The sequence below is a fragment of the Salmo trutta genome, chromosome 22 (genome assembly GCF_901001165.1).
Source record: "Salmo trutta chromosome 22, fSalTru1.1, whole genome shotgun sequence".
Classification (NCBI taxonomy): Eukaryota; Metazoa; Chordata; class Actinopteri; order Salmoniformes; family Salmonidae; genus Salmo; species Salmo trutta.
Window position 1 is genome coordinate 48,665,437 of NC_042978.1, and position 25,913 is coordinate 48,691,349.

A 25,913-nucleotide genomic window follows, 5' to 3' on the forward strand; every position below is an offset into this window, starting at 1 on the left:
GACTCTGTACCGGTACCCCCTGTATATAGCCTCCACATTGACTCTGTACCGGTACACCCTGTATATAGCCTCCACATTGACTCTGTACCGGTACACCCTGTATATAGCCTCCACATTGACTCTGTACCGGTACACCCTGTATATAGCCTCCACATTGACTCTGTACCGGTACCCCCTGTATATAGCCTTGTTATTTTTGTGTTACTTTACATTTTTATTTTACAATCTTTTAGTTTATTTAGTAAATATTTTCTTAACTCTATTTCTTGGAACTGCATTGTTGGTTAAAGGGCTTGTAAGTAAGTATTTCACTGTAAGGTCTACCTACACCTGTTGTATTTGGAGCATGTGAAAAATACAATTTGATTTGATAGATTTACACAGTAGTTTGTTCACTCCCCACCGCTCCAAGATCCAAGATAGTTTTTTTTAAAATAACGCTATTCATCTGATGTATCATCAAATGTATTTATAAAGCCCTTCTTACATCAGCTGATGTCACAAAGTGCTGTACAGAAACCCAGCCTAAAACCCAAAACAGCAAGCAATGCAGGTGTAGAATGCAGGTGTAGAAGCAATGCAGGTGTAGAATGCAGGTGTAGAAGCAATGCAGGTGTAGAATGCAGGTGTAGAATGCAGGTGTAGAAGGCAGGTGTAGAAGGCAGGTGTAGAATGCAGGTGTAGAAGGCAGGTGTAGAAGGCAGGTGTAGAAGCAATGCAGGTGTAGAATGCAGGTGTAGAAGGTGTAGAATGCAGGTGTAGAAGGTATAGAATGCAGATGTAGAAGGTGTAGAATGCAGGTGTAGAATACAGGTGTAGAAGGTGTAGAAGCAATGCAGGTGTAGAATGCAGGTGTAGAAGCAATGCAGGTGTAGAATGCAGGTGTAGAAGGTGTAGAATGCAGGTGTAGAATACAGGTGTAGAAGGTGTAGAATGCAGGTGTAGAAGGTGTAGAAGCAATGCAGGTGCATCCCCTTCATCTTGTCGACGGGGAATTCTCCTGTTACACCGTGCTCCCTCTGTCCCCTCTGCAAGTGTCCCAAATGGCACCCTATTCCCTATATAGTGCACTACTTTTGACCAGGGCCCCTAGCCTAGCCCTTGATCATGGCCCTCAGTTCCATTACATTGCACATAAGAATCAATGGACAAAGGCGTTATCTCATACACACCTTTATAGGGTTTTAATTAAGGTTAGCGTTCCCACATGGCCATATTTCCATGTTACAGTGAGTGTTTATGGAAAACAGAGGAACCACCTGTGGTAATTAGCTATCTAGCATGCTCTGAACACCTGTGGTAATTAGTTATCTAGCGTGCTCTGAACACCTGTGGTAATTAGCTATCTAGCGTGCTCTGAACACCTGTGATAATTAGCTATCTAGCGTGCTCTGAACACCTGTGGTAATTAGCTATCTAGCGTGCTCTGAACACCTGTGGTAATTAGCTATCTAGCGTGCTCTGAACACCTGTGGTAATTAGTTATCTAGTGTGCTCTGAACACCTGTGGTAATTAGCTATCTAGCATGCTCTGAACACCTGTGGTAATTAGCTATCTAGCGTGCTCTGAACACCTGTGGTAATTAGCTATCTAGCATGCTCTGAACACCTGTGGTAATTAGCTACCTATGCTGATCTGAACACCTGTGGTAATTAGCTATCTAGCGTGCTCTGAACACCTGTGGTAATTAGCTATCTAGCGTGCTCTGAACACCTGTGGTAATTAGTTATCTAGTGTGCTCTGAACACCTGTGGTAATTAGCTATCTAGCATGCTCTGAACACCTGGGGTAATTAGCTATCTAGCGTGCTCTGAACACCTGTGGTAATTAGCTATCTAGCATGCTCTGAACACCTGTGGTAATTAGCTACCAATGCTGATCTGAACACCTGTGGTAATTAGCTCTCTATGCTGATCTGAACACCTGTGGTAATTAGCTATCTAGCATGCTCTGAACACCTGTGGTAATTAGCTATCTATGCTGCTCTGAACATCTGTGGTAATTAGCTCTCTATGCTGATCTGAACACCTGTGTTAATTAGCTATCTAGCATGCTCTGAACACCTGTGGTAATTAGCTATCTAGCGTGCTCTGAACACCTGTGGTAATTAGCTATCTAGCGTGCTCTGAACACCTGTGGTAATTAGCTATCTAGCGTGCTCTGAACACCTGTGGTAATTAGCTATCTAGCGTGCTCTGAACACCTGTGGTAATTAGCTATCTAGCGTGCTCTGAACACCTGTGGTAATTAGCTATCTAGCGTGCTCTGAACACCTGTGGTAATTAGCTATCTAGCATGCTCTGAACACCTGTGGTAATTAGCTATCTATGCTGCTCTGAACACCTGTGGTAATTAGCTATCTATGCTGCTCTGAACACCTGTGGTAATTAGCTATCTAGCATGCTCTGAACACCTGTGGTAATTAGCCATCTAGCGTGCTCTGAACACCTGTGGTAATTAGCTATCTATGCTGATCTGAACACCTGTGGTAATTAGCTATCTAGCTTGCTCTGAACACCTGTGGTAATTAGCTATCTAGCGTGCTCTGAACACCTGTGGTAATTAGCTATCTAGCGTGCTCTGAACACCTGTGGTAATTAGTTATCTAGCGTGCTCTGAACACCTGTGGTAATTAGCCATCTAGCGTGCTCTGGACACCTGTGGTAATTAGCTATCTATGCTGATCTGAACACCTGTGGTAATTAGCCATCTAGCGTGCTCTGGACACCTGTGGTAATTCGCTATCTATGCTGATCTGAACACCTGTGGTAATTAGCTATCTAGCGTGCTCTGAACACCTGTGGTAATTAGTTATCTAGCGTGCTCTGAACACCTGTGGTAATTCGCTATCTATGCTGATCTGAACACCTGTGGTAATTAGCTATCTAGCATGCTCTGGACACCTGTGGTAATTAGCTATCTAGCGTGCTCTGAACACCTGTGGTAATTAGCTATCTAGCGTGCTCTGAACACCTGTGGTAATTAGCTATCTAGCATGCTCTGAACACCTGTGGTAATTAGCTATCTAGCATGCTCTGGACACCTGTGGTAATTAGCTATCTATGCTGATCTGAACACCTGTGGTAATTCGCTATCTATGCTGATCTGAACACCTGTGTGTAATGGAAGAAGGCCGCTAGAATCGTGTTGACACTGAAAAATACTGTCACCTGCAACTGATAAAGCTGGTTAGAACTGTGTACACTAAGTGTATATTTTGTATTATTGAAATTATTTTGATGTGATATTAAAGTGCTTTATGTTTCTAGAATCGTCTACCTCTGTTCATACTGTAAATACAGTCTACCTCTGTAACATAGAAGGTCCTTGGACCTTATGGAGTAACAGCAGGCTCCTTAAAAGAGGTTAAGAGTACATATTGGACTAGGGTAAGCCTAACCCCATAGGGCCCTGTTCAAAGTAGTGCACTACATATGGAATAAGGGTGCCATTTGGGGCTCGATCCCCTGTCTTCAGTGAAGCATGGGAGCATGTGGCAGCATGTGTTCAGCCCAGCACAAAGGGAAATGCTAGGCTGTGAAAGATGGACCTTTGTTCCTGCAACCTGTCTTTCACGATCTTTTCAGGTCTCTGGGCCGTTATGACCATCTGTCCCTCCCTCCCTCCCTTGGCCGCTGTGATCCTCTCCCCTCTTTACCTCCCTCCCTCCCTCCCTCCCTCCCTCCCTGGGCCACTATGGCCCTCTGTCCCTCCCTCCCTCCCTCCCTGGGCCGGTATGATGCTCTCCCCTCCCTCCCTCCCTGGGCTGCCATGACGCTCTCCCCTCCCTCCCTCCCTCCCTCCCTCCCTCCCTCCCTCCCTCCCTCCCTGGGCCGGTATGACGCTCTCCCCTCCCTCCCTCCCTCCCTGGGCCGGTATGACACTCTCCCCTCCCTCCCTCCCTCCCTGGGCTGCCATGACGCTCTCCCATCCCTCCCTCCCTCCCTGGGCCGGTATGACGCTCCTCCCTCCCTCCCTCCCTCCCTGGGCTGCCATGACGCTCTCCCCTCCCTCCCTCCCTCCCTCCCTCCCTGGGCCGGTATGACGCTCTCCCCTCCCTCCCTCCCTCCCTCCCTGGGCCGCCATGACGCTATCCCCTCCCTCCCTCCCTCCCTCCCTGGGCCGGTATGACGCTCTCCTCTCCCTCCCTCCCTCCCTGGGCCGGAATGACGCTCTCCCCTCCCTCCCTCCCTCCCTTTCTCCCTGGGCCGGTATGACCCTCTCCCCTCCCTCCCTCCCTCCCTGGGCCGCCATGACACTCTCCCCTCCCTCCCTCCCTGGGCCGCCATGACACTCTCCCCTCCATCCCTCCCTCTCTCCCTGGGCCGGAATGACGCTCTCCCCTCCCTCCCTCCCTCCCTCCCTGGGCCGCCATGACCCTCTCCCCTCCCTCCCTCCCTCCCTGGGCTGCCATGACGCTCTCCCCTCCCTCCCTCCATCCCTGGGCCGGTATGACGCTCTCCCCTCCCTCCCTGGGCCGGTATGATGCTCTCCCCTCCCTCCCTCCCTCCCTCCCTGGGCCGCCATGACGCTCTCCCCTCCCTCCGTCCCTCCCTCCCTGGGCCGGTATGACGCTCTCCCCTCCCTCCCTCCCTCCCTGGGCTGCCATGATGCTCTCCCCTCCCTCCCTCCCTCCCTCCCTCCCTCCCTGGGCCGCCATGACGCTCTCCCCTCCCTCCCTCCCTCCCTCCCTCCCTGGGCTGCCATGATGCTCTCCCCTCCCTCCCTCACTGGGCCACCATGACGCTCTCCCCTCCCTCCGTCCCTCCCTCCCTGGGCCGGTATGACGCTCTCCCCTCCCTCCCTCCCTCCCTCCCTGGGCCACCATGACGCTCTCCCCTCCCTCCCTCCCTGGGCCGCCATGACGCTCTCCCCTCCCTCCCTCCCTCCCTCCCTCCCTGGGCCGCCATGACACTCTCCCCTCCCTCCCTCCCTGGGCCGCCATGACACTCTCCCCTCCCTCCCTCCCTCTCTCCCTGGGCCGGTATGACGCTCTCCCCTCCCTCCCTCCCTCCCTCCCTCCCTGGGCCACCATGACGCTATCCCCTCCCTCCCTCCCTCCCTCCCTGGGCCGGTATGACGCTCTCCCCTCCCTCCCTCCCTCCCTGGGCCGGAATGACGCTCTCCCCTCCCTCCCTCCCTTTCTCCCTGGGCCGGTATGACCCTCTCCCCTCCCTCACTCCCTCCCTGGGCCGCCATGACACTCTCCCCTCCCTCCCTCCCTCTCTCCCTGGGCCGGTATGACGCTCTCCCCTCCCTCCCTCCCTCCCTGGGCGGGTATGACGCTCTCCCCTCCCTCCCTCTCTCCCTGGGCCGGTATGACGCTCTCCCCTCCCTCCCTCCCTCCCTGGGCGGGTATGACGCTCTCCCCTCCCTCCCTCCCTCTCTCCCTGGGCCGGTATGACGCTCTCCCCTCACTCCCTGGGCCGGTATGATGCTCTCCCCTCCCTCCCTCCCTCCCTCCCTGGGCCGCCATGACGCTCTCCCCTCCCTCCCTCCCTCCCTCCCTCCCTCCCTCCCTCCCTGGGCTGCCATGACGCTCTCCCCTCCCTCCCTGGGCCGCCATGACGCTCTCCCCTCCCTCCCTCACTCCCTCCCTCCCTGGGCTGCCATGATGCTCTCCCCTCCCTCCCTCCCTGGGCCACCATGACGCTCTCCCCTCCCTCCCTCCCTCCCTCCCTCCCTCCCTCCCTCCCTCCCTCCCTCCCTGGGCCACCATGACCCTCTCCCCTCCCTCCCTCCCTCCCTGGGCCGCCATGACGCTCTCCCCTCCCTCCCTCCCTGGGCCACCATGACGCTCTCCCCTCCCTCCCTCCCTCCCTCCCTGGGCCACCATGACGCTCTCCCCTCCCTCCCTCCCTGGGCCGCCATGACGCTCTCCCCTCCCTCCCTCCCTCCCTGGGCCGCCATGACCCTCTCCCCTCCCTCCCTCCCTCCCTGGGCCGCCATGACGCTCTCCCCTCCCTCCCTCCCTCCCTGGGCCACCATGACGCTCTCCCCTCCCTCCCTCCCTCCCTGGGCTGGTATGACGCTCTCCCTCCCTCCCTCCCTCCCTGGGCCGGTATGACGCTCTCCCTCCCTCCCTCCCTCCCTCCCTCCCTCCCTCCCTCCCTCCCTCCCTCCCTCCCTGGGCCGGTATGACGCTCTCCCTCCCTCCCTCCCTCTCTCAGCCCTGCCTGCTGGCCAGCTGGCTGCTCCCATGGTGTCACTTTCCCGTGGGCTCCTGGCTGGGAGGAGGCTTGGTGTGTGTGTGTGATCGAGTGTGCCTATGTGTGTATTCATGTGTGGCTGTATATGTGTTTGTATGCGGCTGTGAGTGTGTGTGTTCGAGTGTGTCCTTGTGTGTGTGTGTGTGTGAGCAGGCTAAGTTGCCGTGATCGGGAGAGAGCTCCAGCTCCAGCCTACCTTTGCACCACAGCCACCGGGCAGAGCCAGAAAGACACCCGACGACAGAGACAGACAGAGCCAAAGAGCGACTACCGTAGGCCAGGTAACAGGCGTGGGTCCAGGTCCATCTTATTTGTGTAACAGTCACCTGTCAGAGCCAGAATAGGAGATAGACTACCGTGTGGATATATGATGGTGCTGCACCGGGTGATCCAGGCAGCCCGGGCAGGCGATCTCTCAGCCCTGAGGAAGCTGTCCTCCTCTGGGTGCCTCACGGTCTCAGCCTCCATCACAGACGCCCAGGGGGCGGGCCCGGTGCACCACGCCGCTCGCTGCGGCCGCCTGGAATGTCTGCGCTACCTGGTGGTGGAGGTGGGGCTGGCGGCCGACGCCCGGGCCCTGAACAGGGCCACACCCGCCCACGACGCTGCCGCTACAGGCCACGCCCGGGAACTGCAGTGGCTAGTGAATCAAGGGGGCTGCAATATAGAGGTGAGCCTGAAATAACAAATTATACCACCTGTGTTACTGAGGGTAAACCAGAGAGTTACAACATAGTGGTGAGCCTGAAAAAACAAATTATACCACCTGTGTTACTGAGGGTAAACCAGAGAGTTACAACATAGTGGTGAGCCTGAAATAACACATTATACCACCTGTGTTACTGAGGGTAAACCAGAGAGTTACAACATAATGGTGAGCCTGAAATAACAGATTATACCACCTGTGTTACTGAGGGTAAACCAGAGAGTTACAACATAGTGGTGAGCCTGAAATAACAAATTATACCACCTGTGTTACTGAGGGTAAACCAGAGAGTTACAACATAATGGTGAGCCTGAAATAACAGATTATACCACCTGTGTTACTGAGGGTAAACCAGAGAGTTACAACATAGCGGTGAGCCTGAAATAACAAATTATACCACCTGTGTTACTGAGGGTAAACCAGAGAGTTACAACATAGTGGTGAGCCTGAAATAACAGATTATACCACCTGTGTTACTGAGGGTAAACCAGAGAGTTACAACATAGTGGTGAGCCTGAAATAACAGATTATACCACCTGTGTTACTGAGGGTAAACCAGAGAGTTACAACATAATGGTGAGCCTGAAATAACAGATTATACCACCTGTGTTACTGGGGGTAAACCAGAGAGTTACAACATAGTGGTGAGCCTGAAATAACAGATTATACCACCTGTGTTACTGAGGGTAAACCAGAGAGTTACAACATAATGGTGAGCCTGAAATAACAGATTATACCACCTGTGTTACTGGGGGTAAACCAGAGAGTTACAACATAATGGTGAGCCTGAAATAACAGATTATACCACCTGTGTTACTGAGGGTAAACCAGAGAGTTACAACATAGCGGTGAGCCTGAAATAACACATTATACCACCTGTGTTACTGAGGGTAAACCAGAGAGTTACAACATAATGGTGAGCCTGAAATAACAGATTATACCACCTGTGTTACTGAGGGTAAACCAGAGAGTTACAACATAATGGTGAGCCTGAAATAACAGATTATACCACCTGTGTTACTGGGGGTAAACCAGAGAGTTACAACATAGTGGTGAGCCTGAAATAACAGATTATACCACCTGTGTTACTGGGGGTAGACCAGAGAGTTACAACATAGTGGTGAGGCTGGTTGAGACACTGATGGGACTGGAGAGAGATGGAGATACGTTGGTGTAGTTGTTGCCCTCATACGTGGCTGTTGACTCCTATGGCGTCTAGCCAGCAGCCGTGTATCAGGAGCAGTGCGAAGAGCAGTTTAGATGAGTCCATGGTACCTGGACTTCCCAGGGGTCTTGTCTCATTCACTGCACATGTTGTGCCTCATGAATGTGATCTTTAACCATCAGACTGTACTGCATGTAAACACTAACCCAAAGTCACCTGGCTTCTGACTCTCTCTCTCTCTTGTTGTCCAGTAGAATTCTGTAATGACTAGGATAATGAGTTATCTTTCTCTCTCTCTCTCTCTTTCTCTTGCTCTCTCCCCCGTCTCTCTCTCTCTCTCTATCTCTCGCTCTCTCCCTCGTCTCTCTCGCTCTCTCCCTCCTAAAAAATGTGTTTGTTCACAGTAGTGTATAACTCAACCTCCTCATAGGTTGTAATTCAGTTTTTTCTCACTCTAACTCATACCGGCCCGTCTCAACCTCACCGACCTCTTGATCTCATTTAAACACAGCTGCTCCAAGTTAAAGAACAGGTTCAGAGTTCATTGTTATCGTTCAGACCAGTGATAACATTTTTCTAAGTTGTATTGCTCCAGCTTATTGTGCTTCATAACGGAAGGTGAAAAAAAGGGCAATAAGATGTTTAAATCGTTAATTAACATTCCTTTACGTGATTAAAGATGTATTCATCAGATGGCCTTCCCTGTAGCTCAGTTGGTAGAGCATGGTGTTTGCAACGCCAGGGTTGTGGGTTCGATTCCCACTGGGGGCCAGCTCAGAAAAAATTAATAATAATATGTATGAAATGTATGCATTCACTACTGTAAGTCGCTCTGGATAAGAGCGTCTGCTAAATTACTAAAATGTAAAATGTAAATTACCCTGTACTCAACTCCTAGGGGGTGGTAGAAAGTGATCTGGAAACTTCAGGTTTGGTAGATGTTCATATGCCAATAGGGGTGTTCAGACAGTTGACCCAATAGGATTATGTTCTTGTAATGATGGCATAATATGATGGCTTTCTCGGGTTGGATTTTCATTAACATGTCTTGTGCTCTGTGTTGATACAGTAGTACCATTATGAACAGATCTCTGGGTCTGTTTTTGGTTTTCCAGACCTAATATATTATAAGCACATCTATGGTTAGATGTACAAGTTAAAATAACTTGGTAACACTGTACTTAAAGGTATATAATGCATTATAATGCCTTTTATAACGCATTATAAGACTGCCATGATAATGTATGTCTTCTAATGGTCTAATGCTGATCCTGACTTAATTCAAGCTTCGGCTGTTTTGTAGGACCAGGATGCAGCCGGGGCGACAGCGCTCCATCTCGCAGCTCGGTTTGGACGGGTGGAGGTCGTTCATTGGCTGCTGTTGGTTGGTAGCGTTGCCGAGGAGACGACAGACTGTGGGGCAGTCCCCGCCCATTACGCTGCTGCCAAGGGAGACCTCACCTGTCTGAAACTACTGGTCCACCAAGCACCTGGGTAGGACCAAAGATGAACAACATGTATGGACTGTTACCTTTACACCTCCATCCAGTCAGTATGCTTGTCACTGCTTGTCTTACAGTGGTCATAGTGGAGAATATAGTGGTCATAGTGGAGAATATAGTGGTCATAGTGGAGAATATAGTTCTCATTGTTTTACAGTGGTCATTGTGGAGAATATAGTCCTCGTTGTTTTACAGTGGTCATAGTGGAGAATATAGTCCTCGTTGTTTTTACAGTGGTCATAGTGGAGAATATAGTCCTCATTGTCTTATAGTGGTCATAGTGGAGAATATAGTGGTCATAGTGGAGAATATAGTCCTCGTTGTTTTTACAGTGGTCATAGTGGAGAATATAGTCCTCATTGTTTTACAGTGGTCATAGTGGAGAATATAGTCCTCATTGTTTTACAGTGGTCATAGTGGAGAATATAGTCCTCATTGTTTTACAGTGGTCATAGTGGAGAATATAGTCCTCATTGTTTTACAGTGGTCATAGTGGAGAATATAGTCCTCATTGTTTTACAGTGGTCATAGTGGAGAATATAGTGGTCATAGTGGAGAATATAGTGGTCATAGTGGAGAATATAGTGGTCATAGTGGAGAATATAGTCCTCGTTGTTTTACAGTTGTCATAGTGGAGAATATAGTCCTCGTTGTTTTACAGTGGTCATAGTGGAGAATATAGTGGTCATAGTGGAGAATATAGTGGTCATAGTGGAGAATATAGTTCTCATTGTCTTATAGTGGTCATAGTGGAGAATATAGTCCTCATTGTTTTACAGTGGACATAGTGGAGAATATAGTCCTCGTTGTTTTACAGTGGTCATAGTGGAGAATATAGTCCTCATTGTCTTATAGTGGTCATAGTGGAGAATATAGTGGTCATAGTGGAGAATATAGTTCTCATTGTCTTATAGTGGTCATGGTGGAGAATATAGTCCTCGTTGTTTTACAGTGGTCATAGTGGAGAATATAGTCCTCGTTGTTTTACAGTGGTCATAGTGGAGAATATAGTGGTCATAGTGGAGAATATAGTGGTCATAGTGGAGAATATAGTCCTCGTTGTCTTACAGTGGTCATAGTGGAGAATATAGTGGTCATAGTGGAGAATATAGTCCTCGTTGTTTTACAGTGGTCATAGTGGAGAATATAGTCCTCGTTGTTTTACAGTGGTCATAGTGGAGAATATAGTGGTCATAGTGGAGAATATAGTGGTCATAGTGGAGAATATAGTCCTCGTTGTCTTACAGTGGTCATAGTGGAGAATATAGTGGTCATAGTGGAGAATATAGTGGTCATAGTGGAGAATAATGTCCTCATTCCTTACAAATATCTGTTCAGAGCTGGAGTTCATACAGAGGTGATGGGTGTTCATGATTATTTTATCCCTACCCCGGTCAACTGCCCGGCACCCTCTACAGCAACCTGCCAAAGCCCCCACCATTTCTCCTTCACCCAAATCCAGATAGCTGATGTTCTGAAAGAGCTACAAAATCTGGACCCATACAAATCAGCCGGGCTAGACAATCTGGACCCTCTCTCTCTAAAATTATCTGCCGAATTATCTTCCCTCTGGCTCAGTTGGTGGAGCATGGTGTTTGCAACGCCAGCATGGTGTGTGCAACGCCAGGGTTGTGGGTTCGATTCCCACGGGGGGCCAGTACAAAAAAAAATATATATATAGAAAAAATAAATAAAAATGCATGAAATGTATGCATTCACTACTGTAAGTCGCTCTGGATAAGAGCGTCTGCTAAATCACTAAAATGTAAAATGAAATTGTTGCAACCCCTATTACTAGCCTGTTCAATCTCTCTTTCGTATCGTCTGAGATTCCCAAAGATTGGAAAGCTACACTCTAGACCCAAACTGCTACAGACCTATATCTATCCCACCCTGCCTTTCTAAGGTCTTCGAAAGCCAAGTTAACAAACAGATTACCGACCATTTCGAATCCCACCGTACCTTCTCCGCTATGCAATCTGGTTTCAGAGCTGGTCATGGGTGCACCTCAGCCACGCTCAAGGTCCTAAACGACATCATAACCGCCATCGATAAGAGACATTACTGTGCAGCCGTATTCATCGACCTGGCCAAGGCTTTCGACTCTGTCAATCACCACATTCTTATTGGCAGACTCGACAGCCTTGGTTTCTCAAATGATTGCCTCGCCCTGTTTACCAACTACTTCTCTGATAGAGTTCAGTGTGTCAAATCGGAGGGCCTGTTGTCCGGACCTCTGGCAGTCTCTATGGGTGTGCCACGGGGTTCAATTCTCGGGCCAACTCCCTTCTCTGTATACATCAATGATGTTGCTCTTGCTGCTGGTGATTCTCTGATCCACCTCTACGCAGACGACACCATTCTGTATACTTCTGGCCCCTCTTTGGACATTGTGTTAACTAACCTCCAGACGAGCTTCAATGCCATACAACTCTCCTTCTGTGGCCTCCAACTGTTCTTAAATGCAAGTAAAACTAAATGCATGCTATTCAATCGATCACTGCCCGCACCTGCTCGCCTGTCCAGCATCACTACTCTGGACGGCTCTGACTTAGAATACGTGGACAACTACAAATACCTGGGTGTCTGGTTAGACTGTAAGCTCTCCTTCCAGACTCACATTAAGCATCTCCAATCCAAAGTTAAATCTAGAATCGGCTTCCTATATCGCAACAAAGCATCCTTCACTCATGCTGCCAAACACACCCTCGTAAAACTGACCATCCTACCGATCCTCGACTTCGGTGATGTCATCTATAAAATAGCCTCCAACACTCTACTCAACACACTGGATGCAGTCTTTCACAGTGCCATCCGTTTTGTCACCAAAGCCCCATACACTACCCACCATTGCGACCTGTACGCTCTCGTTGGTTGACCCTCGCTTCATACTCGTAACCAAACCCACTGGCTACAGGTTATCTACAAGTCTCTGCTAGGTAAAGCCCCGCCTTATCTCAGCTCACTGGTCACCATAGCAGCACCCACCCGTAGCACGCGCTCCAGCAGGTATATCTCACTGGTAAACCCCAAAGCCAATTCCTCTTTGGCCGCCTTTCCTTACAGTTCTCTGCTGCCAATGAATGGAACAAACAGCAAAATCGCTGAAGCTGGAGACTCATATCTCCCTCACTAGCTTTAAGCACCAGCTGTCAGAGCAGCTCACAGATCACTGCACCTGTACATAGCCCATCTGTAAACAGCCCATCTATCTACCTACCTCATCCCCATACTGTATTTATTTTGCTCCTTTGCACCCCAGTATCTCTACTTGCACATTCATCTTCTGCACATCTACCATTCCAGTGTTTAATTGCTATATTGTAATTACTTCGCCACCATGGCCTATTTATTGCCTTAACTTACCTCATTTGCACTCACTGTATATAGACTTTTTGTTTTCTTTGGTTCTACTGTATTATTGACTGTATGTTTTGTTTATTCCATGTGTACCTCTGTGTTGTTGTATGTGTTGAATTGCTATGCTTTATCTTGGCCAGGTGGCAGTTGTAAATGAGAACTTGTTCTCAACTAGCCTACCTGGTTAAATAAAGGTGAAATAAAAAAATAAAAAAATCCTTTTAGTTCATACAGAGGTGATGGGTGTTCATGCTTAGTTTATCCTTTTAGAGCACACAGGTGATTGTTGACCCTTGGAGCTTCATGTACATTTCCAGCGTGTATTTCTTGATTGAACAGGAAGCAGTGCTGGTAAGACGTGATGAATTCTAAAACCTTAACCTGACTCAGAGAGATAACCCTAACCCTGACCCTTAAACCTTAACCTGACCCAGAGAGATAACCTTAACCTGACCCAGAGAGGTAACCCTAACCTTAACCTGACCCAGAGAGATAACCCTAACCTTAACCTGACCCAGAGAGATAACCCTAACCCTGACCCTTAAACCTTAACCTGACCCAGAGAGATAACCTTAACCTGACCCAGAGAGGTAACCCTAACCTTAACCTGACCCAGAGAGATAACCCTAACCTTAACCTGACCCAGAGAGATAACCCTAACCTTAACCTGACCCAGAGAGATAACCCTAACCTTAACCTGACCCAGAGAGGTAACCCTAACCTTAACCTGACCCAGAGAGATAACCCTAACCTTAACCTGACCCAGAGAGATAACCCTAACCTTAACCTGACCCAGAGAGATAACCCTAACCTTAACCTGACCCAGAGAGGTAACCCTAACCTTAACCTGACCCAGAGAGGTAACCCTAACCTTAACCTGACCCAGAGAGATAACCCTAACCTTAACCTGACCCAGAGAGATAACCCTAACCTTAACCTGACCCAGAGAGGTAACCCTAACCTTAACCTGACCCAGAGAGGTAACCCTAACCTTAACCTGACCCAGAGAGATAACCCTAACCTTAACCTGACCCAGAGAGATAACCCTAACCTGACCCAGAGAGATAACCCTAACCTTAACCTGACCCAGAGAGATAACCCTAACCTTAACCTGACCCAGAGAGGTAACCCTAACCTTAACCTGACCCAGAGAGATAACCCTAACCTTAACCTGGCCCAGAGAGGTAACCCTAACCTTAACCTGACCCAGAGAGATAACCCTAACCTTAACCTGACCCAGAGAGATAACCTTAACCTTAACCTGACCCAGAGAGATAACCCTAACCTTAACCTGACCCAGAGAGATAACCCTAACCTTAACCTGACCCAGAGAGGTAACCCTAACCTTAACCTGACCCAGAGAGATAACCCTAACCTTAACCTGACCCAGAGAGGTAACCCTAACCTTAACCTGACCCAGAGAGGTAACCCTAACCTTAACCTGACCCAGAGAGGTAACCCTAACCTTAACCTGACCCAGAGAGATAACCCTAACCTTAACCTGGCCCAGAGAGGTAACCCTAACCTTAACCTGACCCAGAGAGATAACCCTAACCTTAACCTGACCCAGAGAGATAACCCTAACCTTAACCTGACCCAGAGAGATAACCCTAACCTTAACCTGACCCAGAGAGGTAACCTTGACCCTAGCCTTAACCTGACCCAGAGAGGTAACCCTGACTCTAGCCTTAACCTGACCCAGAGAGGTAACCCTGACCCTAGCCTTAACCTGACCCAGAGAGGTAACCACAGGGTATCCCATGACTCCTCTCACTCTGCCCTGCTGACATGTAATCGCCAGGGCAATGGGACACACACACACGACCTATCCAGGTCAGCCACCTCGAAACCCCACAGAGATTCACACACGATGGGTGATGGCACCATGACAACCATACCACTCTACTTTGTTTCATTCAGGGGGTGAGGTTAGGGCCAGGTTGGGGCCAGGTTAGGGCCAGGTTAGGTGAGATTAGGGCCAGGTTAGGTGAGGTTAGAGCCAGGTTAGGTGAGGTTAGGGCCAGGTTAGGGCCAGGTTAGGGCCAGGTGAGGTTAGGGCCAGGTTGGGGCCAGGTTAGGTGAGGTTAGGGCCAGGTTAGGGCCAGGTTAGGTGAGGTTAGGGCCAGGTTAGGTGAGGGCCAGGTTAGGTGAGGTTAGTGCCAGTTTAGGTGAGGTTAAGGCCAGGTTGGGTGAGGTTAGTGCCAGTTTAGGTGAGTTTAGGGCCAGGTTGGGTGAGGTTAAGGCCAGGTTATGTGAGTTTAGGGCCAGGTTAGGGGAGTTTAGGGCCAGGTTAGAGGAGTTTAGGGCCAGGTTAGGTGAGTTTAGGGCCAGGTTGGGTGAGGTTAGGGCCAGGTTGGGTGAGGTTAGGGCCAGGTTGGGTGAGGTTAGGGCCAGGTTGGGTGATGTTAGGGCCAGGTTGGGTGAGGTTAGGGCCAGGTTGGGTGAGGTTAAGGCCAGGTTGGGTGAGGTTAGGGCCAGGTTGGGTGAGGTTAGGGCCAGGTTGGTGAGGTTAAGGCCAGGTTGGGTGAGGTTAGGGCCAGGTTAGGGCCAGGTTAGGTTAAGGCCAGGTTGTGTGAGTTTAGGGCCAGGTTAGGGGAGTTTAGGGCCAGGTTAGGTGAGTTTAGGGCCAGGTTGGGTGAGGTTAGGGCCAGGTTGGGTGAGGTTAGGGCCAGGTTGGGTGAGGTTAGGGCCAGGTTGGGTGAGGTTAAGGCCAGGTTGGGTGAGGTTAGGGCCAGGTTGGGTGAGGTTAGGGCCAGGTTGGGTGAGGTTAAGGCCAGGTTGGGTGAGGTTAGGGCCAGGTTGGGTGAGGTTAGGGCCAGGTTGGGTGAGGTTAGGGCCAGGTTGGGTGAGGTTAAGGCCAGGTTGGGTGAGGTTAGGGCCAGGTTAGGGCCAGGTTAGGTTAAGGCCAGGTTTGGGCAGTTTAGGGTTATCTGTCCCTAACCTAACCTGGCCTTAACCTAACATTATCATTACTGTATACCTGTAGCATACTGTATTATCTGCCACTGACATTACTGTAGTATACTGTATTATCTGCCACTAACATTACTGTATAACTGTAGTGGATAAGGGAAGTAAGAATTTCAGGGTACATGTTGTATTTGGAGCATGTGACAAAGATTTTGATTGTTTCAAACTTTTTTTTGCAATTCCATTTGTTATTTCATAGTTTTGATGTTTTCGCTATTATACTACAATGTAGAAAATAGTAAAAACAAAGAAAAACCCTTGAATGAGTAGGTGTTATAAAACGTTTGACCGGTTGTGTACATTCTGGCACTAACATTACTATTTAACTGTAGTAGTATAATATCAGCCACTAACATTACTGTGTAACTATAGTAGTATAATGTATTATATGCCACTAACATTACTGTATAACTATAGTAGTATAATATCAGCCACTAACATTACTGTATAACTATAGTAGTATAATATCAGCCACTAACATTACTGTATAACTATAGTAGTATAATATCAGCCACTAACATCACTGTATAACTATAGTAGTATAATGTATTATATGCCACTAACATTACTGTATAACTATAGTAGTATAATATCAGCCACTAACATTACTGTATAACTATAGTAGTATAATATCAGCCACTAACATCACTGTATAACTATAGTAGTATAATGTATTATATGCCACTAACATTACTGTGTAACTGTAGTAGTATAATATCAGCCACTAACATTACTGTATAACTATAGTAGTATAATATCAGCCACTAACATCACTGTATAACTATAGTAGTATAATGTATTATATGCCACTAACATTACTGTGTAACTGTAGTAGTATAATATCAACCACTAACATTACTGTGTAACTATAGTTGTATACTGTACATTTTGGTGTCATCTTTACGATGCCTCCGTGTGTGTTTCTTCCACCAGGTGTGTGAACCGTCAGACTGGCATTGGTGCCACCCCTCTGTACCTGGCATGTCAGGAGGGCCACCTGCATGTAGTGGAGTACCTGGTGAAGGACTGCGGGTCAGACGTCCACCTCAGGGCCCATGATGGCATGACCGGCCTGCACGCTGCTGCACACATGGGGCATCACGCCCTGGTTATCTGGCTGGTAAGTGGACTGCATGAAGAGTAGAGATCTGTCATGTCTGAATCACGCGTCCTAGGTAAGTCCAGGTTCATGGCTGAATCATGCATCCTGCTGTAGGTAAGTCCAGGTTCATGGCTGAATCATGCATCCTGCTGTAGGTAAGTCCAGGTTCATGGCTGAATCATGCATCCTGCTGTAGGTAAGTCCAGGTTCATGTCTGAATCATGCATCCTGCTGTAGGTAAGTCCAGGTTCATGTCTGAGGGGGTAGATCAAATTTAATAGTGTGGATAGATTGCAGATTCCATCAGTGTAATTGTCTGTATCATTTCCAAACCCACATATATATATTTTTGCAAATATATATATATATATATATATATATATATATATATATATATATATATATATATGTACAGTATTCAGACCCCTTGACTTTTTCCACATTTTGTTACATTACAGCCTTATTCCAAAATGTATTAAATATGTTTTTCCCTCATCAATCTACACACAATACCCCATAATGAAAAAGCAAATGTATTAAAAATGAATCAGAAATAGCTTATTTACATAAGTATTCAGACCCTTTGCTATGAGACACGAAATTGAGCTCAGGTGCATCCTGTTTCCATTGATCATCCTTGGGATGTTTCTAAAACGATTGGAGTCCACCTGTGATAAATTAGAATGATTGGACATGATTTGGAAAGGCACACACCTGTCTATATAAGGTCCCACAGTTGACAGTGCATGTCAGAGCAAAAACCAAGCCATGAGGTCGAAGGAATTGTCCAGAGAGCTCTGAGACAGGATTGTGTCGAGGCACATATCTGGGGAATGGTACCAAATAATTTTTGCAGCATTGAAGGTCCACAAAGAATACAGTGGCCTCCATCATTCTTAAATGGAAGCACCACCATGACTCTTCCTAAAGCTGGCCGACCGCCCCAAACTGAGCAATTGGGGGAGAAGGGCCTTGGTCAGGGAGGTGACCAAGAACCATATGGTCACTCTGACAGAGCTCCAGAGTTCCTCTGTGGAGATGCAAGAACCTTCCAGAAGGACAACCATCTCTGCAGCACTCCACCAATCAGGCCTTTATGGTAGAGTGGACAGGCACAAGCCACTCCTCAGTAAAAGGCCCGTGACAGCCCACTTGGACTCTACCAAAGAGGTACCTAAAGATTCTCAGACCATGAGAAACAAGATTCTCTGGTCTGATGTAACCAAGATTTAACTCTTTGGCCTGAACGCCAAGCGTCACGTCTGGAGGAAACCTGGCACCATCCCTACGGTGAAGCATGGTGGTGGCAGCATCATCCTGTGGGATGTTTTTCAGCAGCAGGGACTGGGAGACTAGTCAGGATCGAGGCAAAAATGAATGGAGCAAAGTACAGAGAGATCCTTGATGAAAACCTGCTCCAGAGCACTCATGACCTCAGACTGGGGTGGCGGTTCACCTTCCAACAGGAAATGACCCTAAGCACACAACCAAGACAAGGCAGGAGTGGCTTCGAGACAAGTCTCTGAATGTCCTTGAGTGGCCCAGCCAGAGCCCGGACTTGAACCCGATCGAACATCTCTGAAGAGACCTGAAAATAGCTGTGCAGCGATGCTCCCCATCCAACCTGACAGAGCTTGGGAGAAACTCCCCAAATACAGGTGTGCCAAGCATGTAGTGACATTCCAAAGAAGACTTGAGGCTGTAATCGCTGCCAAACGTGCTTCAAAAAAGTACTGAGTATTATGGAGTATTGTGTGCAGGTTGATAAGAGAGAAAAACAATTTAATTAATTTAAGGCTGTGACGTAACAAAATGTGGAAAAGGTCAAGGGGTCTGAATACTTTCCGAATGCACTGGCTCTAACCAGAATAGAAAGAGGAGTGGGAGGCCCCAGTGCACAACTGAGCAAGAGGACAAGTACATTAGAGTGTTGTGACAAGGTAGGTGTGGTATACAGAAGAGGAGTGGGAGGCCCCAGTGCAAAGAGGAGTGGGAGGCCCCAGTGCACAACTGAGCAAGAGGACAAGTACATTAGAGTGTTGTGTATATATATATATATATAGGCATACAGAGGCCCATTATCAGCGACCATCACTCCTGTGTTCCAATGGCACGTTGTGTTAGCTAATCCAAGTTTATCATTTTAAAAGGCTAATTGATCATTAGAAAACTATGTTGCAATTATGTTAGCACAGCTGAAAATTGTTGTTCTGATTAAAGAAGCACTAAATCTGGCCTTCTTTAGACTAATATATTTTGATTTGTTTAACACTATTTTGGTTACTACATGATTCCATATGTGTTATTTCATAGTTTTGATGTCTTCACTATTATTCTACAATGTAGAAAATAGTAGAAATTAAGAAAAACCCCTCCCGTCTATCTCTGAATCCCATCCAGTTTGATTTCTAGATGCCATATATTTTTAACTGTACTGTTTCACCAAAGTTCTGAACCTAAATACATTTTACAGACACAGTATATTTTACATGAGTTATTTTTTCCCACCCTTCAGATCCACCACAGATGGTATTAGTTTACTATGTTGAGTTATAAGTTCCTGCGACAGACAAGCTTCCTTTCCAGGGGGTGTTCTTGTTCATCAAAGCTGCCTCAGAAGGATTACTTTCTTATGTTGAAACCTTCTCCTCCCCTGTCATTTGTCCCTCACTGGCCACCTTAATATTCTGGTCTGTTGTCATTTGTCCCTCGCAGGCCGCCTTAACATCCTGGTCTTACATTTGTCCCTTGCAGGCCGCCTTAACATCCTGGTCTTACATTTGTCCCTTGCAGGCCACCTTAACATTCTGGTCTGTTGACATTTGTCCCTCTCAGGCCACCTTCACAGACCTTAGCCTGCAGTGCCAGGACAGGGAGGGGGCGACTGCTCTTCACTTTGCGGCCAGTGGAGGGCACCATCGCATCCTGGAGAGGCTGCTCCGCATGGGGGCAAAGGTCATCAGAGACGACTGGGGGGGAACCCCTCTTCATGATGCAGCTGAGAATGGAGAGCTGGAGGTGAGAGATATGACAAGATCACGGGGCTGTATTTTATCAAGAGTTTCAGAGTGGGAGGGCTGATCTAGGATCTGATGCCCCTTTGTCCATGTAATCTTATTCACAGTGGTCTGAAAGGTAAAACTGATCTTAAATCAGAACTCCTAAGTATCTACAGTATATTGAAGTCATGTTAGGTCATAGTAACAGAGGTTTTGATTCAGTCTGTTTGCTAACTGTTACCCCTCCTTTCTAGTGCTGCAGGATCCTGTTAGCCAATCAGGTGAGCCCATCGGAGCAGGACATAGATGGGTTCACAGCAGCAGACCTTGCGGAGTACAACGGACACTACGACTGTGCCGGTTACCTCCGAGCCGTGGAGACATGCGTAAGACCCAAACCCTTTCACTTTATACCGTCTTTCATAGTTCAGATATTATATATTCTTGTTCGGTGGCCTCTGTAACGGTCTATTGTTCCAAAGCATCTTTTTGCAGTACAATCCAAGTCAGACCAAGCTTTAAAACATCTAAAAATAGGAAAACTGTTTTGTCTCTTACTGTCATATTGTGATTTGACTGTCCATTTATTTATTTTAGTTTTTATTTAACTAGGCAAGTCAGTTAAGAACAAATTGTTATTTACAATGATGGCCTACTTGTAAAGCCCCCCCCCCCCCCCTCTGGTGCTCATACTTCCTGTCACTTTGAAGTTATATAGCAAGCTAAGGTGACAGCCATGACAAGCATGACAAGCATGACAACCATGACAACCATGACAACCATGGCAACCATGACAACCATGGCAACCATGACAACCATGGACGTGTCCCAGTTGCTTTGAATGTTCCAAATCATAGTGTAAGAACACTTTTAAAAACCTCAAAACGTGTGTGTGGATGTGTGTGTGAATGTAGGTGTGTGGATGTGTGTATTGCTGTGTGGATGTGCGGATTGCTGCGTGGATGTGTGTGTGTGTGTGTGTGTATTGTGTGTGCTCGCCTCAGTCCACCACGTCCACAGTTATATATACCCATAGGTAAACAGTAAGAGCAGCTCTCTACCTGACAGCCCATAGTTACCCAGTGATGTGTCCCCTTCACAGTAACAGCAGCTCTACCTGACAGCCCATAGTTACCCAGTGATGTGTCCCCTTCACAGTAACAGCTGTTCTCTACCTGACAGCCCATAGTTACCCAGTGATGTGTCCCCTTCACAGTAACAGCTGTTCTCTACCTGACAGCCCATAGTTACCCAGTGATGTGTCCCCTTCACAGTAACAGCAGCTCTACCTGACAGCCCATAGTTACCCAGTGATGTGTCCCCTTCACAGTAACAGCAGCTCTACCTGACAGCCCATAGTTACCCAGTGATGTGTCCCCTTCACAGTAACAGCAGCTCTACCTGACAGCCCATAGTTACCCAGTGATGTGTCCCCTTCACAGTAACAGCAGCTCTACCTGACAGCCCATAGTTACCCAGTGATGTGTCCCCTTCACAGTAACAGCAGCTCTACCTGACAGCCCATAGTTACCCAGTGATGTGTCCCCTTCACAGTAAGAGCAGCTCTACCTGACAGCCCATAGTTACCCAGTGATGTGTCCCCTTCACAGTAACAGCAGCTCTACCTGACAGCCCATAGTTACCCAGTGATGTGTCCCCTTCACAGTAACAGCAGCTCTACCTGACAGCCCATAGTTACCCAGTGATGTGACCCCTTCACAGTAAGAGCAGCTCTCTAACTGACAGCCCATAGATACACAGTGATGTGTCCCCTTCACAGTAACAGCAGCTCTACCTGACAGCCCATAGTTACCCAGTGATATGTCCCCTTCACAGTAACAGCAGCTCTACCTGACAGCCCATAGTTACCCAGTGATGTGTCCCCTTCACAGTAACAGCAGCTCTACCTGACAGCCCATAGTTACCCAGTGATGTGTCCCCTTCACAGTAACAGCAGCTCTACCTGACAGCCCATAGTTACCCAGTGATGTGTCCCCTTCACAGTAACAGCAGCCCGTAGAAACATGATTTAGTCTCCAGAGGATCAGAGTTGATAGAGTGAGGATGAAGGGGTGACGATGGTGACGGAGACGGCCAGGTGCTCTCCATATGGCACTATATAGGGAATAGGGTGCCAGGTGCTCTCCATATGGCACTATATAGGGAATAGGGTGCCAGGTGCTCTCCATATGGCACTATATAGGGAATAGGGTGCCAGGTGCTCTCCATATGGCACTATATAGGGAATAGGGTGCCAGGTGCTCTCCATATGGCACTATATAGGGAATAGGGTGCCAGGTGCTCTCCATATGGCACTATATAGGGAATAGGGTGCCAGCCCTGGTCAAGGGTAGTCCACTATATAGGGAATAGGGTGCCAGCCCTGGTCAAGGGTAGTGCACTATATAGGGAATAGGGTGTCAGCCCCGGTCAATAGTAGTCCACTATATCGGGAATAGGGTGCCAGCCCTGGTCAATAGTAGTCCACTATATCGGGAATAGGGTGCCAGCCCTGGTCAATAAGAGTGCACTATATAGGGAATAGGGTGCCAGCCCCGGTCAATAGTAGTGCACTATATAGGGAATAGGGTGCCAGCCCTGGTCTAAATTAATGCACTATATAGGGAATAGGGTGCCAGCCCCGGTCAAGGGTAGTGCACTATATACGGAATAGGGTGCCAGCCCCGGTCAATAGTAGTGCACTATATAGGGAATAGGGTGCCAACCCTGGTCAAGGGTAGTGCACTATATAGGAAATAGGGTGCCAGCCCCGGTCAATAGTAGTGCACTATATAGGGAATAGGGTGCCATTTGGAGAGTACCCAGCGAGGCTTGACTGACGGGGTTAGCTTCACCTCCCACTCCACCTAAAATAATCCTCCTTCCTCTTGTTAACAATGGGACAGCTAATTAACTGTGGAGCCGCTGGCGCTGCAGTGTTGCAGCTGTGGTTTGGAGCCGCCGTGAGCCCCCTGGGGCCTATCGGTTACCCCAGATAGGAAGCTCAGGTGGCGGGTGGAGGGCCTGGCCTAGGGGCCTGAGCCGGTTATGAGATCTGAGGGCTTCGGTTTCATCATTTTTACCGTGGTTGTGAAGCCTGGAACAGGAAACTCTATCCCTCAGGCGCAGGATGTCATGTTGGCATCAAACACACGTCGTCCTCGGTTTGATTGTGTGTCACGTTCTGTTTCCAGATCACACATTACACATAGCATATCATGTTATGGTGGAATGGTTTTCTCTGCAGATTAGTTTAGATTAGAATAGGGCTTTGGTGAAATGTTCTCAACAAAGACTCTAGAATCTAGTGTAAAGTGTGAACTCTCAAGGATAATGCTTGTACTTTTTAATCTATTTAATCCCATGAAATTGAAGTCATTGCGAACAGTAGTTCTGTGAAAAACCTTGCAGTATAAATCCAATACGTCATTTTAATTACACGTCCCTTAGTGTCACACGTTCACAGAGCACTGTGTAATTCACAGGGTTGTAGTGTTTCTGTCCGTTCTAAAGTGTCTGTCCGTCACTTCGTCTCGTTTCCGATCGGCAGCTTTAACGGGCCTAGTGGCCAGAGAGTTGCGTGCTAGGCATTTCCTGATGTTTGGTTTTCTCCTAAAGAGGTCACCTTCCCTCCTCCTTATTTAGCTAGCGTTCTGCTACAGCCATCCATCCAGCCAGTCAGTCAATCAGTCAGCCAGCCATCCAGCTATCCAGTCAGTCAGCCAGCCAGCCAGCTATCCAGTCAGTCAGTCAGCCAGCCAGCCAGCTATCCAGTCAGTCAGTCAGCCAGCCAGCCAGTCAGTCAGTCAGCCAGCCAGCCAGCTATCCAGTCAGTCAGTCAGCCAGCCATCCAGCTATCCAGTCAGTCAGCCAGCCAGCCAGCCAGCTATCCAGTCAGTCAGTCAGCCAGCCAGCCAGCTATCCAGTCAGTCAGTCAGCCAGCCAGCCAGCTATCCAGTCAGTCAGTCAGCCAGCCAGCCAGCTATCCAGTCAGTCAGTCAGCCAGCCAGCCAGCTATCCAGTCAGTCAGCCAGCCAGCCAGCTATCCAGTCAGTCAGTCAGTCAGCCAGCCAGCCAGCTATCCAGTCAGTCAGTCAGCCAGCCAGCCAGCTATCCAGTCAGTCAGCCAGCCAGCCAGCTATCCAGTCAGTCAGTCAGTCAGCCAGCCAGCCAGCTATCCAGTCAGTCAGTCAGTCAGCCAGCCAGCTATCCAGTCAGTCAGTCAGCCAGCCAGCTATCCAGTCAGTCAGTCAGCCAGCCATCCAGCTATCCAGTCAGTCAGCCAGCCAGCCAGCTATCCAGTCAGTCAGCCAGCCAGCCAGCTATCCAGTCAGTCAGTCAGCCAGCCAGCCAGCTATCCAGTCAGTCAGCCAGCCAGCCAGCTATCCAGTCAGTCAGTCAGTCAGCCAGCCAGCTATCCAGTCAGTCAGTCAGCCAGCCAGCTATCCAGTCAGTCAGTCAGCCAGCCATCCAGCTATCCAGTCAGTCAGCCAGCCAGCCAGCTATCCAGTCAGTCAGCCAGCCAGCCAGCTATCCAGTCAGTCAGTCAGCCAGCCAGCCAGCAGCTCTGCTCACCTCTTACCGGCAGTAGTGCCTCTCCTTCAGAAACAGCTGCAAATAAACAACCTCATGGGGTTGGGTTTATTTTGCACGCATTGAGGGTTTTGTCCCAAATCGCACTCTATTCTCTTTATAGTGCACTATATAGGGAATAGGGTGCCATTTGGGACACAGCCTAGGACTTCCGCTCTTCATTCACACACAAATACAGTGGACATCTTGAAATGTGTTTTATAAATTTTTTACATTGGAAAGTCAAGAAAGGGCCTTCACATCCATCAGCTGAAACATAAATCATGATCAGCTGAACCAGGGATGGGGATCAGCTGAAACAGGGATGAGGATCAGCTGAAACAGGGATGTGGATCAGCTGAAACAGGGATGAGGATCAGCTGAAACAGGGATGTGGATCAGCTGAAACAGGGGTACTGATCAGCTGAAACAGGGGTACTGATCAGCTGAAACAGGGATTAGGATCAGCTGAAACAGGGATGAGGATCAGCTGAAACAGGGATGTGGATCAGCTGAAACAGGAGTCAGGATCAGCTGAAACAGGGTTCAGGATCAGCTGAAACAGGGATGGGGATCAGCTGAAACAGGGATGACGATCAGCTGAAACAGGGATGAGGATCAGCTGAAACAGGGATGAGGATCAGCTGAAACAGGGATGGGGATCAGCTGAAACAGGGATGGGGATCAGCTGAAACAGGGATGGGGATCAGCTGAAACAGGGATGAGGATCAGCTGAAACAGGGGTACTGATCAGCTGAAACAGGGGTACTGATCAGCTGAAACAGGGATACTGATCAGCTGAAACAGGGATGGGGATCAGCTGAAACAGGGATAAGGATCAGCTGAAACAGGGGTACTGATCCGCTGAAACAGGGATGAGGATCAGCTGAAACAGGGGTAGGGATCAGCTAATGTTTTGCTGAAACGGAGATAAGGATCAGTTGGAACGGAGATAATGATCAGCTGGAACGGAGATAATGATCAGCTGGAACGGAGATAATGAACAGCTGAAACGGAGATAATGAACAGCTGAAACGGAGATAATGAACAGCTGAAACAGGGATAATGAACAGCTGAAACGGGGATAATGAACAGCTGGAACGGAGATAATGAATAGCTGGAACGGGGATAATGAACAGCTGGAAAGGGGATAATGAACAGCTGAAACGAGGATAATGATCAGCTGAAACGGAGATAATGAACAGCTGAAACAGAGATAATGATCAGCCGGAACATGTTTCCACTTCAAAATAAAGGCACTTACAGTTGACTGGGGCAGAAATTTGTCGAACTGACTTGTTGGAAAGGTGTCATCCTATGACCGTGC

General features: G+C 48.4%; 1 protein-coding gene across 1 annotated transcript in view; it reads left to right on the plus strand.

The window, feature by feature from the left end:
* The first annotated feature begins 6,359 nt into the window (after positions 1-6,359).
* Positions 6,360-25,913, plus strand: part of espnla (espin like a) — a 33,372-nt gene continuing 13,818 nt past the window's right edge. The window contains exons 1-5 of the mRNA XM_029708293.1: positions 6,360-6,880; positions 9,385-9,575; positions 16,847-17,033; positions 19,851-20,033; positions 20,269-20,400. Coding sequence (XP_029564153.1) covers positions 6,578-6,880; positions 9,385-9,575; positions 16,847-17,033; positions 19,851-20,033; positions 20,269-20,400 — 996 coding nt within the window. The 5' untranslated portion in view covers positions 6,360-6,577. The remainder of the gene's footprint in view (positions 6,881-9,384; positions 9,576-16,846; positions 17,034-19,850; positions 20,034-20,268; positions 20,401-25,913) is intronic.